A 15,799-nucleotide genomic window follows, 5' to 3' on the forward strand; every position below is an offset into this window, starting at 1 on the left:
TTGCACTGCAATCTTAGCCCCCATGAAGAGCTCAAGGTAGAAACCTGCATCACGCCCATAATTATACCTGCTTCATAAGAGCAAGGCCAGGCACGTGCGAATGCACCACTGCCGAGAGCAAATAACCCGAAGCCGTATCATCTGTTGGATGGTTAAACGTGACATTCATTACGAATAGCATCACCAAGCAGACAATGCGATTGCGAGTCAAAAATGTTCATCGATATTTTCCTACACTAACGCCCATAAATGCTACTGCACAGCATGCACACATGCACTAGGTATCTACTCCTCATCCTTCTCATCCTTCTCCGCCTTCTTCTCAATCCACTCCCTCTCCGCCTTATCTACCCTCTTAGCATCCCCACCCTTTGAGACCTCCCACTCCCTCCATCGCTTGAAAACCGTATCCGCGCGCCTCTTCTTCATATCCGCCTTGCTCATGCGCTCGAAAATATCCCTGACATTCTCCTCGCCACCGTGGCTAAGTTCTAGCGCGGCATACACATCCCAGATATCCCACTTCTTCGGCCACGTGGTGACGAGGCCCTCGAAGATAGTGCGACCGCGCTCGGGGTCACCATGCTTGAATTCCAGCGCTGCGAACTTCTGCGTAAGGTAGCGGTGCTGGGAAGAGGGGACGCTCTGGGTGGCGCGAGAGAGGAGAGCGCGTGCCCGGGTCGGAGATGAGGGTTTGAGTGTTGAGAAGAGGAAGGTAGCGTAGGAGAGCCAAAAGGCGGGGTCGGGCGTGAAGGACTTGTTCTTCATCATAGACTGGTAGAGGTTGTCTGCTTTCTGTTCGTTCGTTAGTATGGGAATTACCAAAAGAATGGATGGAGTGGATGAGACTTACGTCGAGTTTTCCGGATGAGATGTAGATCTTGATCATGCGCTCGTGGACTTCGCGCGAGTCGTTGTTCTGGCAAGCCTCCTTGAACGTCTCGTCGATGAGGTCGTCGCTGCTGAAGTCGTTCTCGAGATGGAGAAGTGCGGTCCATACGTCCAGTCTCTCTTTTTCTTCGCGTTGGTTCATGGTGGCGAGGGCGCGACGAGCGATCTGCCGTGCCTTTTCGATCTCATTGAGCTCGCGTTGGAAGACCATGTAACGGACCCAGAGTTCCGCGTTGTTGGGCTGTCCGAGGAGGAGACGCTCGTAGTCGGCTACGGATTGGGGCCCAAAAGCGTCGAGGTCGCCAGTGCGGTCCTCTTTGATGGTTGCTTTCTTGTGCCTCCTCTTCTTCTTTGATGCGCCGTCTTCGGACTCATCGTCAGAAGCTGCCTTTTGGTCGTCGAGATCAAGCGTGGCGCCGGTCCAGTCGAAGCCAGTGGTGCTCAAGCCTGTAGCAGGCTTGGCTATGGTATATTCATCATCGTCATCGGAATCGGCTTCCATATCAACATCATCCACCTCATCCTCCTCAACGCTCTTGACACTTCGCATATCCTCGTCCTCGTCATCATCATCCTCTTCATCCGCTGACCCAAGTTCCTCAGCAGAAACATCGGAGGCATCTTCCATATCCTCGTCCTCATTGTCCCTCTTGCCCGCAACATCAGAGTATTTCAAACTGAATGTGACCTTTCTCTGTGTAGGGTTGACCGTCAAGACCTTGGCTTTCACGGCGTCGCCCTCCTTGTAAAGATCCTTGACTTTGCCCTTCTCTATACCCTTATCAGCCATCTTGGAGACGTGGCACAGCCCACTGACGTTCCGCGACTTGTCGATAACGAGGAAAACACCGTAGTCTGCAACATGTCGTACGGTTGCAGTGACGATTTGGCCTTTCTTGATGTCCTGGAAGTTGAGAGGTGCAACATAGTCGCCCTCGATGACCGACTTCTTCAAGCTCATGAGCGGATTCCTTTGCTGGTCGTCGTTTGCCGTGATCTTTCCTCTGACCATTTGATCCACTTGGAACTTTTCTCGCCAATTCTTGACATACTGGTCACTGAGATGTCCTACCGAGACCATAGCGTCAACATTGGGACCCAGGCGAACGTAGATGGCCTTCTCGTCGACTCTCTTAATGAAGCCTCGAACGATTTGGCCGACATTGAGATCATTCCTGGACTTAATTTCCGGGTCTTTGACAGGCAACGAGGAACTGAGGACCTTCGATGGTCGCGCAGATAGGCTAATCTTCTTGTTTGCAGGATCCACATGGGTGACGCAGACACGAATAACGTCACCTACTTTGAACTCGGAAGGCTTAGCCTGGTCGTAGTCGTCGGCTAGTTGCTCCAGGAAGATTGGTCCGGCGACGTTCTCGTTGATCTGGACGACGATATGTGATTCGTGAAGCTTCGTCACACGAGCAGGTAGTATCAACCCAGCCTTCAAGTCTTTTAATGTAAGTGACTTAACAGAGTCACTGGACACAGCGGTGAAGTCCAAGCGGTTCTTGCCGACGTCAATATCCTTGACCCGCACTCGAAGCGCTGAACCAACGGGGAAGTTCTCCTCGACATCTCCCAGCAAATTGAGATCTTCTGTGAGCTCAAAGAAATCAATGCGTCCACGGATAGTAGCGGAAACATTGACCCAGACGGATCGATCATTGTGGTTGTTCACAAACGCGACAAAGGAATCTCCCTTTTGGATCTTCTCGAGCGTTAACAAGTCATCCTCGCCTTTGATGTCGTTCTTCGTCGTGAGCTCGTAAATGCTGTTCTTGCCTTGACGATGACTGATGGGAAGGAAGCGGTAGTTCTTTGCGTCGTGCATACCGACCGTGGTGACTTGAAGGGTTTGTCCAGTCTGGAATTGCAGATGAGGGTGTTTTTTGTCAATAATTTCATCCCAGCTGCTGAAGAGCTCCGAAATATGTATGCGGCCATCAACATTATCGGCAATCCTGACATTGATCTGAGTCGGCTTCGGCGAGCGAACACGTACAGCAAGCTTGGTGCCAAACTCGATGTCAGCAGTCGACTTGATGTTCTCATCCACAGGATTGACCGCAACTATAGCCGACGAAGCCAGCTGTTTCTTCGGTTCAACTGATTCTGCTGGCTTTAAAGAGAGCCAGAGCCGCTTCTTGTCCATATCAACGTGACTGACACGGGCTGTGATGGACTGGTCCTTTCGCAGACCGAAAATTGGTTTCGAGAGCATGTCTTCCAAAAGTGATGACTTAAAGATAGGACCGCTGACACCATTGGCAAATTCCACGAACACTTTATCAGGGTCAATGGCACGAACAAAGCCATGCACGGTAGCGCCAGCTTTGATATCTTCAATCTTGGTGATAAGTTTCTGTGCTTGCGCATCTTTGCGGAGGCTTGGCTTGTTGGACAGAATAACAGTCCTCGACTTGCGGTGCTTTTGGAGGACAATCAGATCGTCGAGTGGTCCTCCAACACGAACGCGTGCCATCGTCGCTTGGTCTTTCTTCTCAGAGCCATCCGTGAGATGACCGATCCTGAGCGTGCCTTTGACGCCGCCTTCAAGGTCAACGATAATGGAGTCTGCTCCCTTCTCTTCCACTGTGCCCTTGACAATGTCGCCAATTGCCAGCTCGTTGAACTTCGTTTCTTTGTCCGCGTTCACAGCTGCAGGATCCTTGCATGAAACTAATATTCGGTTCTCTTCTGGCTTGATGGATATGACGCGAACGTTGACCACCTGTCCCCTGGTGAAATGTCGCGTCGCATCTTGGATGTAGGCCTCGCTCATCTCAGCCGCAGGAAGCCAGGCTCTCAGGCTACCGTAAAAATGGACCAGCGCCCCGGCAGGTTTGACATTGACTAATGTTCCAGGACCGGTAGCACCAACAGAAAGCTGGGAGTAGTCTGACCATGGCTTCACATCGGAATTGACAAGAGACTTCTTCAGCGTCAACCGCACCTGATGCTTCTGCACATCCACGTACAACACTCTCGCGGTGATTGGCGCATTCTCGCGGAACTTCCGCTCAGGATGTTGAAGGTGGGTGTCGGCCAAGTGAATCTCCGAAACGGCTGCATTAATACCTTCTGCTAGGTGCACAAGGAGGGCAGTGGATCCGTCTCTGTCCGCGAACAGCTTCTGGACCTTGCCCTTGACCACCTGCCCAACCTTGATCTCGTCAATGCGAAGGAAAGGCTGTGAAATCACTTTCTCTTCGAGAGACAGTCGGTACATACCATCAAAAGCGCTGAAGCCGATGACACGAGCCTTGTGCGTAGATGCCAATTGAAAAGGACCGGAGCCCTCCATTGGCATCTCGACTCTTTCATCTGCAAGTCTGTTCAGAGGGGCGAAACCAGCAACATCACGGGGACCAATGTTGAAGAAAACTCCAAGCATCGGCACAACCTTCGTGACCTTTGCTTCCTCAACAATGGACGATAGCGGGACGACATCCAGAGGGCTCTTCCTTTCTTTTGCTTTTCCGGACATACGAGTTGACAGAGCCAAGACATGATCTACGAGCGAAACTCCAAGTTTCTTCACGTCATCCTCTTCCGTCACGGAGATGATCCTGGCTTTGACCTTCATTCCAGCGTTGTACTTCTCGGTAAGATCCGTCGCTTTCTCTGCGGCGCCAGAGTGGATGGTATCCGCGGTTGCTTCAACAAGCCCCAGCACCTTGCCAATGATGGTGTTTGGCGATAGCTCAGTGATGAGTAGCTCGACGGCGGTTCCGGGAAGGAAAACATCGATGGTGGGCGCATCCGTCAGCGTATGCCCCTTCTTCAGGTTTCCTGCTTGATTTTGATCTGCTAGGAGCTTTACGATCCTGCCATCGGGGTTGACGCCAGAGACCAGGCACAGGAACACGGCACCTTCCTGGACCTTCGCATGATCGATAGACGCACCCAACTCTTTCTTTCCCAAGAAACCCTTCAGATTCTGTTCGTCTAGACCCAAGTCCATGACCAGCCCATGGTCTTCATTGCTGATGACAGAGACTTGAAGCATGAGGTTCTCCACCACGTTCGACTTGACAAGGCCTCGGTTCACAGCCTTGGGATGAATGGACAGCTCTAGCTTGCGCTTCCCGGTAAACTCGCCAGGGGCCGCGTCTTCGGAAAGTGAAGTCACGCATGCTCGCAGGTACTGTCCAACAGTGAACATAGTCCTCAGGTCGACATCTTCAAAGTCATCCTCGTCGTCTTCCACGTCCTCTAGTTCCTCGTTCTCTTTGAGCAGCTTTTCTATTCTCTCATTGAGCTTGTCGGATATTGCAGTGATGGGTACGTATCCCACGAGGCCGTTGGGAAGGGCGAGCGCGATGTCTTGTGCGGTAACATCAATGATCTGTCCTAGCACAAGTGTTCCAATTGCAAGATTCTGCACTCATTAGCAACCATCATGCGACTGCTCCATTAGGGCGCACCTTGAAGGTCAAGCCCTCAGCCTTGATCTTCTGAACTTGCTCCTCCTCGCCAAGCGCAGTCTTGTTCTTCTTCGATTTCCGCTTCTTGGATTTTGTCGGCGCGTCCTCACCCCCGCCCATGTCGGAGCCCTCGTCACTCAAACCATCGTCTCCGCCACGCTTCTTAGTTCCGGCTTGCTCGAAAAGAACATCCTGGTTCGCCCTGATCTGAATTTGCTTGTGCTCCAGAGGCGTCAGAACGCTAGCTCCTCCTCGCGGGAACGACTTTTCTTCGTCCTTGAAAATGCTTTTCTGCGTTGAGATTTCAGGCTTCGCTTTGGCGGGCGGCGGGTTCTCTGCGGCGTCGGATTTGCGCTGGCGCTTCACAGATCGGTCTTGCGGGGCGCTCCTCTCCTTCTTCGCGGGGGTGCTCCCCTGGTCTGCTTTTCGTTTTATCGCGCCCATTGCGGGTGGTCGCGTGTGTATAGAGGCACCTCGAACTTTTTGCCGGGTCGAACTTTCGTCTCTGAAAAAAGAGCGGGGCGGCGAGCTAAGATTTTCCGGGTGCCGACACGGCAGGAGCGGCCACTTAACGCGCCAAACCTGGGCAGTCGCGACCCTACGCGTGTGGGCAAGGCCGTGCGCCGGATCCAGCCTCTCCCCTCAGCACCGTTATATTCGTCTCATCCTCCACTGCTGGACTGTCAGTCTCTACTTCGCAGTCCAGCTCGTCTTCGCGTCAATTGCTTCTATATCTCACATGTGCTGATATAGTTAGAAATTATGTCCTCTTCGCCATGTGCTTCCCGCATGTCGGAGCTGCCCAGCTCGCCACCACCACACGTCGCGAACGCGGGCAGCCGCAAGCTCAAGAAACCGCCGCCCATCACCCCGAAACGCTTCCAGAAGTTTTTCACGCCGCGCACATCGACACATGGTTCTTCGAGGGTCTCCAGCTCCGGTCGCCAATTGCAGGATATCACGCGGGCTGCCATTAATCGCGGCAATGCCACCCACAGGACCACGCCCCGCAAGACCGTGAACTTTGCCGATATCGAGATTGAAAAGGGCGTGCAGACCCCTCAGCTCAACTCGCGCAAGCGTAAGACGCCGTATCTGTCGCCAGAGAGCTCTCCTGCTCAGTCATCGCCCACAAAACGCCACAAGTACGCGACCCCGCCGCCATTCACCATTCTCGAGGATGCACCCATATTCGATGAACCACCTGTACCCGTCTTCCAGGAGCCAATTTGTCGACTCAAGAGCTTAGGAGGAACTTCGCGGAAGCTGACTCGATCATTCGGTGGGCTACTGGGTGTTGGCCGCGGTCTACGACAGGATCACTGTGCATCATGGCAGGACTACACTGCCGATTTCTACAGTTCAGCAGAGGATCACTATGAGCTTCCTCCGGGTGCGCCACCGTTCTGCACAGCTGCGTGCAATGCCAACTCACTGGTCGCCGTTGGCGATGAGGATGGTTGGGTACACCTGCTCGATGCAGAAGACGATGCACCTTCTAGTTTCTCAAAAGCTCACGTGTCTTGGAGAGCCCATGGCAATGCTATCATGGACGTGCAATTCTCTTCCGATGATGCGTGGATCGCTACCGGATCAGGAGATCAGACAGGCCAAATCATCGATGCTCGAACTCAACAAACCGTCCATGTTCTGGCCAAACACAAGTCATCTGTAAAGCAGATACGATTCCAGCCAGGGGACGATAACATAGTGGCTACATCGAGTCGTGACGGCGCTGTGCAGATTTGGGATCTGAGGTGTAAAGGTGGTGAGGTTCACATTCACCCTGGTTGGGGCGAAGACGCACCATACGCTAGCACCATCAAATCACTTTCTTCTGCACACGCAGATATCGGACCAATCAACAATGCCATGGCCAACACCAAGGCTACAGGTAGTCGAAAGAGCGAAGCATTCAGTCGACGTAACGAAACATCCGTCACTGCCCTCTCGTTCCTGCCTACAGGCCGTGAACACCTGTTACTGACGGCTTCTGACGCATCGACCAGTGTCAAGCTATGGGATATAAGAGGTCGATACTCTTTGCGCGGCCCTGCCGTGCCCATCTCCACAACTAGGCACCCCGAATCGCACACTCGCCACCGTCACTTTGCGATCAACTCGCTCACGCTGAGCGGCGATGCCGCTCGCCTGTACGCCCTGAGCAAGGACAACACAGTATATGCGTACTCGACAAATCATCTGATCCTAGGCGTTGCACCAGAACTCTCCTCAACCTCATCGAAGCATCAGCGGGTCCAGCAAGATGGTCTAGGTCCGATCTATGGTTTCCGACACCGCAACTTCCACGCCGGTTCGTTCTACGTCAAGGCATCGCTTCGAAAAGCTGCAGGCGATAGACCAGAACTGCTGGCAGTTGGGAGCACTGACGGCTGCCCGGTGCTGTTTCCTACCGATGAGAACTTCCTCAAGCGCGAGAACAACCGGACGGAAGAGTTCCCCGAGTTGCCCCAATTACGAAGATCGACCCGCCCTTCATTTTTTCGCAATGTGCCTACCGGGAGCAAATTCCCCAGCATGCTTGCGGACACGATACCCATTTACGAACATGGCACTCCCTTGATCCGAGGCCACGATGCAGAGGTGACGAGCGTGTCTTGGACGAATAGCGGCTCGCTGATCAGCGTCGGAGATGACTTCCGCATAAGAAGGTGGAAGGAAGGCTCTAGGGCTAGGGAGCTGAGGCTGAACGGAGAGGCGGAGGGCAAAAGGTGGCAGTGTGGCTGGGCTGTTACGCAAGAAGGCTATGATGACGACGAGTAAGCGGAGTATGCTGTTTACCGGAACACAGTTGCAACGACTACAGAAGTTCGCAGTGCGATGGATATGGGTAGGCGTTTTAGCATAGCGCGCATCTGCTGGTATACCCTATGTTTTTCAGCGTGGCGTTTGGGCATGGGAGCGTTGAAATATGATTGAAGAACATTCATGAACACACATTCAGAGTAAAAATTGAATTTTTACACCGCACTGCGTTCTATGCACTGCGTAGTGGCTAATCCCTGAGCACTGCCTTCACTGTCAATACATTGTAGTCGCAATGTAGTTTCGCCAAGACGCTAAGATCTATTGGACGAGAGGCCACCGCGCACATGCGCTACTCCTCCAACTTCTTCCGAGGCGGTGAACCTTTTCCGGCCCTTATTATCTCGCCAGAACTTTATTATACTTTGAGCAACGTCCAACGTTCGGTAACGCCAAGATGGTGTCGCATACTCCTCCAACGCGTGGATTGAATTTTCCGGGGAGCTTCTTCCTCCTTAGTCATGAAGCCGACGAATTCCAGTGCCCCACTCCGAGCAATGCGGGCCTACTTCAGATGTTTCCAAAGGAAACTCCGCCTAGCTGGATAGGTTCTGCGCCATGGCTTTGGACATCGTTTGCGCGACCAGTGGAAGATACGGAGTTCGAACAGTCTTATCTTCCGAGACGGAGCAAGACTCTGGCACCTATTGAACGGCTTCCGAATGAATTGCTTGATCAAATCCTGAACTACGTCCAGGATAACGAGAGGGATGTACTAGCCTGGGGTCTTTCTTCAAACGTAATATGGTCGTATGTACTACGTCTTATTCATACCCAAAATGAGCCGTTTGTGGGTATGTTCACTGGGAAAGAGGTGGGTTTCTACGGCTACATCCCTACATCAGACGACGACGTCTTCCAATGCCGATCAGTATGGGACCGCCGACCAGCAGTGACAGGCGCCCCGGACTTTCTGGAAACATACAACGTCGATGAACGCCGTTTATCCGATGTCACCACCACGGCTGCCCAGCGCTGGATGGAAGTTGTCGACACTGCTAGATCCTTTTCCCAAACCAAGGAAGACGGCTGGAGGCACCTGAGCTCCGCAGACTGGAAAAACATCTCGCACGACCTCTTCTTCCACCACTACCCCCAATCCCACACCTGGCTCCTCCGCAACCTCACAACCTCAGAATTCATCCGCTCAGACAAACTCCAGCCCTCGCCGCGCAAATCCTCAGACAACACCCGGCCGAAACTTCCCTCCCGGCCCTCCACGTTCACAAAGATGCTCAAACCATTCACCTCGGAGAAAAAGAGCGCGAAAGAGAAGCCCGCCGCAACACTCGGCCCCCACCCAGACGAAGTCTTCGACACAAGTCCATTGTCATTCGCGCAAATATTGCTCGTCCTAACAGCCCACTCTGACCTCCCCTCCCACCACGAACTCCCCTTCGCCTTCCACGACGGCCGCTGGCGAGGCCACGCCTTCGACCTCACGCCTCTCTCCGAGCACCTTTCCTCCACGCAACCCGACGACTGGGCCGACGTGTCTGACCTTGCCGTCGACGACGTGGCTAACCTAAGATACTGGGTGCACCAGCTAGCCGGCGACGGGGACACGTGTCCAAAGAGTCTAAGGCCGCATGTCGAGGCGGATAGGAGTATGTATCATAATTGGGAGGGGTTGGAGGCGGGGTTGGTGGGGGAGGCCGAGGGGAGGTGGGTGCTTAAGAGGCCGGTTGAGAGGGGGTGATGAGGAGGGTGAGCGGGGGTAGGGGAGGAGCTATCCGGGGCATGGGAGGGAGAGGTTGTGAGAAGGTGGCACGGTGGTGGGTTGGGACGATTTAGCGTGATGGGGAGTTTGTACAGTGTGGGACGGGATGTTGCGAGGTTGTGGGTTGCTGCGAGATGATAATAGAATGGTGTGGACGACGTGGTGCTGGGGTTGGATGGTGGGGGCCATGTACAAGATATGTATGCGTCATTACCTCGTGGATACGGTGGAGACCTTTGCCATTCCACCGAATTTAGGGGCGTTGAAAGTGGCTATGGCGAAGCCTATGATATAACGACACTCTTAGGATTTCCATTGGAATGCTGACCCACAGATGCTGGGTAGCCTGTCCCGATGGCTCTGTACATGTAAGATTGGGAAAAAGTGTCGATTGCTGTCCAGGCTCAAAATACGGGGATCGATGGATTTCTTTATCGGAGACAATGTTTTTGGTAGTACGATCGATGCCTTGTACGATGGATCATGATACTTGGGGGCATGCACACAGAACGTAAGCACTAGGGGTTGGATTGGACTAAAGGGGAGATAGACTGTATTAGAACATTTCCATACGGATACCTGAATTACATTATATTAATACCCAGGTGTACTTGGGAGGTATCCCGTCCAACTTATATACAGGTGAGATCGACCAGATCAAAATGCTTTCATACATATTTCCAGATTACATTATAATTATACCCATGTGTACTTGGGGAGCATTACGTCCAACATATATGCGGCAACGAAGGGGTATCATTCAAACCACGGAAAGCACAATCTTCCCCCCACACCCTCACCCTCACTTTCTCTCCTCGTCCATAGCAATCTCAAAAAGTTCCTTTGTCATGTTCGCGACCTGGCCGCCCAAACCCGCCAAGCCTGCCTTGATGGCCTCCACCGTCTCCGGTTTCAATATGCCCTTGCGTGAGTATACATCCACGCCCGCAGGCGTAAACAACGTCTTCGCAAAGAAGGTTACAACGTAAGCATTCCCGGTGCCTTCTTCGTCCCCGTGCGCCAGTATCTCCCACTTGGAGCTCGCAATCATGAGCCAGCCCTTGCCGCGCCAATTGTATGCCAGACTCGCTTTCCCTTCTTCCCCGCTGTCTGCGGTATTCGGCACTGAGAAGGGCTTGTCCACGCCGTGCACGGTCTTCGTGGAGGAGGAGGAGATGGGCTGGTAGGTGACTAGGTCATCGATTCGTGGGGGAGAACTCGACGTGATGGGTGTGTATGTTATCACGACGTTCTTGTTCTTCTTCCACATGGGCAGCGTGGAGTGCGTTACGTTCCACGGGCCGGAGAGCCATTGCAGGGATGGCGGCGCGATGGAGGGGGAGGGCTCGGTCGTGGGGAGACTGGAGGGCACGCGCAGGGTGACCATGTTTGCTGTGGGGCGTAGAGGTAGTGTATGTGGTGTAGCGCGGTCGCGTACGTGTATGCAGTGACCGGAGCTGAGTGCGCGATGTGGGCGGTGGCTGGGATGGCTGAGCGAGCTGCTGGTGAGCGGATTGAGGTTATAAAAACATCATGGCGATAAAATTTTCAAGGAGATCAACAATAGTTTATCCTTTCTGCTTTGAGATGGCGACAATAACAACACGTCGCGGAGGTTGGCAACCGGCCACACGAAAGGTGCATAAGGCTGAGGGATCGCCCGGCAGCCCGCAGCGCCGAGCGCGGTCTTGGCAAGGGTCCCTCATCGCAGCGCCTGACATCACACAATCCCGCACACAACGCGTCTCGCTCCACAGTTTCCAGCGAAACATTGCCCCAATGGCGAGGCAACGTCACGGCCGCCTATTCTTAGAGCATCGATGCGCGACCGCTTCGAGTTTCAGCGGTGGCTGGGTGCGGCCGGCTGCCAGAGCTGACGACGCCTGAGACTGGCTAAGTGTCTGGGGGGCGGTGCAGAGGTGTCTCGCATGCACCTGCCAGCCTGCGGCTCCACAGCAGAAAAGAGGCCAGCCACATGGTGTTTGCCGCTGACGGATGGGTAAGCTTTAAGACTGTGCCGTGCTGCTGTTTGGTTTGGGCCATTTTCGAGCTTTGTTTGTTCTGTGATAACGCCTCCGAGTCGTGTAACTGTCGCTCTAGTGCTACGTTGTTTGAGACGACGATACCCTCGCTACATCAACCTCGTTGCATCTGAACTGGATTGGGTTGGATCGAATAGACTACACACCTCCTCATCATGTTCATCAGAAGTCTCCTCCAGGCATCAGCCCTCCTCCCCTTCATCTCCACATCAGCACAAACCACAACAGCATGCAACAACTCGCCCTCATTATGTAGCCGCGCCTACAACAACATCACCCACCTCGGCGCCCACGACTCGCCCTTCGTCCGCGACAAATCCACATCCTTCTCCACCTCCGGCAACCAATACTACAACTCAACCGTCCAGCTCGACGCCGGCGTCCGCCTCCTCTCCGCCCAAGTCCACAAGAACAGCTCCGCCACCGGGGAAGACGAATGGCACCTCTGCCACAGCACTTGCGACCTCCTCGACATGGGATCCCTCACGTCGTGGCTCAAAGAAATAAAAACCTGGATGGACGCGGACGCCAACAAAAACGAAGTCGTAACCGTCCTCATCGTAAACTCAGACGACGCCACAGCCTCAGATCTCGGCGCCCAATTCGCCTCCTCAGGCATAGACGACTACGCCTACACCCCCGCCTCGACCTCCGTGCCCAAAACCTGGCCTACCTTGGAATCCCTCATCAGCAACGGCACGCGGTTGATGACGTTCGTAGCAAGCTTAAAAGAGACGAGCACCCAGTATCCGTATTTGATGGACGAATTTACCTACGTCTTCGAAAACGACTTCGAGAATGAATCGCCTACGAATTACATGCACGCCTGACCGGCCCACTGGTCTCACTACATCTACCACCGGCGGAAGGATGTTCCTCATGAATCACTTCCTGTACTCCACGCAGCTTTTTGGCATACAGCAGCCTAACGATACATACGTTAACACCACAAACGCGGAAACCGGTCTCGGCTCTCTGGGTACGAGGCTGGATAATTGCACGAGCGTGTATAGTCAGGCGCCAACTTTTGTCCTCGTTGATTTCTTCAATGTGGGGCCGGCGATAAGTAGTGTGGATGAAGCGAACGGCGTGTCTGGTGCTACAGGAAGAAAAAGCGTTTCTACTGCGCAGCCGGACGAGGATGCGAGTGGGGATACGGGTGCGGCGGGGCGGAGAGACGCGAGTTTGTTGGCGGTGGTGGTGGCGGTTGTGGTTGCTGTTGCTTTTGGCATGTGAGAAAAAAAAGGAGGGGTGAGATTGTTTTTAGCGTTTGCATAGCGATGGCGTTTGGCATTTTGCATGGGAATATGGGATGGGACGATTGAATGTGTGGCATGGCAATTTTTCCGCCCCTTGTCATAGATAGCATAGCTACTAGCATAGCGATTTTATGCATCTTTTTACGATCATTTGTGGAGATGGAAATACTACTGTGTGCGTTTGGAGTGACTCGATGCGGAGATTGGCGAAGACAGTGCGGGAGGATGGGAGCGTGGCCGCGGCGGCATTTGTTGTTATGATGACTGCTGCTTTTGAAATGTGAGACTCGTGTATAGAACCTTGTTTGAGGGTGCATAGCGACGGCGTTTCTCCTCGATTTTAGCATGGTATGACAGACACAAGACAGATTTCATAATCAATGATTACAGAATCATCACCCATCAACATTTTTTATCGCTTACAAGCATCTGATCTGATAGATCTACTACTGAGCTTGCCAACTTGTGCCAGCATCCCTAGAAAAAGGGTAGACACCTAGCTTTTCCTCAAATCTGCAAATTGTTCATAAATCTATGCAGAATCCTGCATCCAAGCAACACCCCCGTCGATACCCTCGTAGATTCTACCATTCGGACCCAACTGAATAGCCGAGATACCAGTGTTGTAAACGCCACCAGAACCCATTTTCGCGCGCCATACCTCTTCCCCACTCTGGAACTCGTACGCCACAACATACCACACATATTCACCTTGATTAGCAAGCTCATAGTCCTGCGTATATATGTAGAATAACCCAGAGCCGGTAGACAGCGTCGACATGGTCACACGCACTGGGAGATCCCAGACGAAGCTGCAGGTGCCGTCGTCAGATATATCAATGCGGGTAGCACCCGGGGCCATAACGCTTAGGTTGTTCTGCGGACCGTTGATCTCGCTCTCGCCGCCGAAACTCCAGGGCGAGTTGTAGCCGTTCGGGATCACAGCGGTGTACTTGTTGTCGTCAGAGTAGGTGGTCAGGCACGCCTCGTTTGCGCTGGCATTCGGCTCGAAGAGAGGGTGTGAGCAGACCTGAGCGGGTTTTCCCTCGGGAAGCTCTTCCACCTGATGATATACGACGAGGTTGATCTGAGTGTCGGCGTTATCGGTGATGGCGACGTACTTTTGGCCAATCAGGGAGACGGTGGAGCCCGAGCCGCGGGATAGACCGCCGGCTTTCATGCCGCTGCCGGCGGAGTAAGTCTCGTTGTAGGCGGTGGTGATGCCGTCGGTACCGGCGAGGAAGGCATAAAATCCACCGGACGCATCAGCATGATTCTTCTTGCCAGCAGGACCAGTGACAAGGTATACGGCGTTATTGTTGATAGCCATACCGTTCTCGACGATTTCATCTTGGAGGAGGATAGTGTGCACTGTGTTGTCCGTCTGGACGTAGCCGACAGTCGTGGTATTAGGACCATCGAGGCCAAGGAGCGGTACGGGGGTGGTAGAGAACCACAGGTTTCCGTCGCCAGTGTAGCCGACGATGGCGATGATTGAATTCTGAGTCATGATGTTAGAGAGGTCGATCTCGCGGACCAGATTGAAAGAACCGGTTCCGTCGGTACCCTTGACGAATTCGAGGTCAACGATAAAGCCCTCCTGCGTGGGGATCGTGACACGGCCGTCGACGACCTGCCAGTAGATAGAGACGGCATGGTGGTTGGGAGCGGACCACTGTGCAATGGGTTTGAGCGTCTCTGAATCAAGAGCAGCAAGGCAGAAGTAAACAGGATCACTGCTGCAGGCCAAGGAAACCAAGACATGAGAGTCTTTAGTGGCCTCCTCCCAGAACATATAGGCAGAAAGAGTGCTAGATCCAAAGACTTGGGGATTATTTCCAAGCGGACCGACCCAATCGTCGGTGCGAGTGTTGCCTCCATCAATATGAGCACCATGGGCATCAGGAACGAAGATTGGACGCTCTGGTAGACTGCTGCCTGTATAAGGGTTTCCAACGAAAGAAGGAGCGGAGACATTCTGAGAGTCTGGAATTCTGTCGTTCTGGGATTGGGATGAAGCCGCTTGCGACGAGGGCTTCGAAGCCTGAAGAATAAGCAGGAGGAATCGAGAAATAGATGGATTCTCTTACCACATGTATCACCATGAGGCATGCGGCAGCGTACCGAACGACCGCGTTGAGACTGCACATATTCATTGCTGAACGAAGGTGGTGATTAGAAGTGTGTATCGATTTGAGATTCAATTTTGGTTGGTGCTTTCTGTTGCCCATGTCCCGGCCTGCTTTATACTTCCTCTTCTCCTATTCTCAAGTTCCTTTTCCTCTGGCGCTCCGGACACTGCCTCCTAGACCAAGAGCCCGAGACCCGAGATTTGACGTTATACCGTCGATCTATGAAAAATGATTGTGGACAATACTACACCCAATAGTCTCCGACGGTGCAGGTCAGTGCATGTCAGTGCGCTGAGATCATTTATGCATGGCAAAGGACGTTATTTTTATTACCTATCTAACTATAGTTCTTGCATAATATAGCTAAACAGGTAAGAAAAGCTAGCAGAGCGAGCAGCGAAAAGGTGCGCATAAATGATCTGAGTGCACTGGCCTGCACCGTCGGAGACTATTGCATGTAGTACATAGTCGCTTCATGGTTGAGCTGTTGGGTGTGAAA

The 15,799-nt window shown here is 53.1% G+C and overlaps 6 protein-coding genes across 6 annotated transcripts; 3 read left to right on the forward strand and 3 right to left on the reverse strand.

Moving 5' to 3' along the window:
* Positions 1–285: 285 nt before the first annotated feature.
* Positions 286–5,765, reverse strand: RRP5 (rRNA biogenesis protein rrp5; the record flags this gene model as incomplete). Its single annotated transcript, XM_056213654.1, has 3 exons — positions 286–795; positions 854–5,275; positions 5,322–5,765. The coding sequence occupies 3 exons, from the start codon at positions 5,763–5,765 to the stop codon at positions 286–288; spliced, it is 5,376 nt and encodes a 1,791-aa protein (XP_056073962.1).
* A 345-nt stretch (positions 5,766–6,110) lies between these two features.
* On the forward strand, positions 6,111–8,105 carry N0V89_004874 (uncharacterized protein; the record flags this gene model as incomplete). Its single annotated transcript, XM_056213655.1, has 1 exon — positions 6,111–8,105. One exon carries the CDS (start codon positions 6,111–6,113, stop codon positions 8,103–8,105), a length of 1,995 nt encoding a protein of 664 aa, XP_056073963.1.
* Positions 8,106–8,926: 821 nt separating this feature from the next.
* On the forward strand, positions 8,927–9,846 carry N0V89_004875 (uncharacterized protein; the record flags this gene model as incomplete). Its single annotated transcript, XM_056213656.1, has 2 exons — positions 8,927–8,933; positions 8,960–9,846. The coding sequence occupies 2 exons, from the start codon at positions 8,927–8,929 to the stop codon at positions 9,844–9,846; spliced, it is 894 nt and encodes a 297-aa protein (XP_056073964.1).
* An 823-nt stretch (positions 9,847–10,669) lies between these two features.
* On the reverse strand, positions 10,670–11,254 carry N0V89_004876 (uncharacterized protein; the record flags this gene model as incomplete). Its single annotated transcript, XM_056213657.1, has 1 exon — positions 10,670–11,254. One exon carries the CDS (start codon positions 11,252–11,254, stop codon positions 10,670–10,672), a length of 585 nt encoding a protein of 194 aa, XP_056073965.1.
* An 810-nt stretch (positions 11,255–12,064) lies between these two features.
* N0V89_004877 (uncharacterized protein) lies at positions 12,065–12,739 on the forward strand (the record flags this gene model as incomplete). The annotated part of the gene is made up of 1 exon (XM_056213658.1): positions 12,065–12,739. One exon carries the CDS (start codon positions 12,065–12,067, stop codon positions 12,737–12,739), a length of 675 nt encoding a protein of 224 aa, XP_056073966.1.
* Positions 12,740–13,700: 961 nt separating this feature from the next.
* On the reverse strand, positions 13,701–15,263 carry N0V89_004878 (uncharacterized protein; the record flags this gene model as incomplete). Its single annotated transcript, XM_056213659.1, has 2 exons — positions 13,701–15,099; positions 15,259–15,263. The coding sequence occupies 2 exons, from the start codon at positions 15,261–15,263 to the stop codon at positions 13,701–13,703; spliced, it is 1,404 nt and encodes a 467-aa protein (XP_056073967.1).
* Positions 15,264–15,799: the final 536 nt, after the last annotated feature.

This window comes from Didymosphaeria variabile, assembly GCF_027946475.1.
Source record: "Didymosphaeria variabile strain IMI 356815 chromosome Unknown scaffold_3, whole genome shotgun sequence".
In the NCBI taxonomy this organism is placed as follows: Eukaryota; Fungi; Ascomycota; class Dothideomycetes; order Pleosporales; family Didymosphaeriaceae; genus Didymosphaeria; species Didymosphaeria variabile.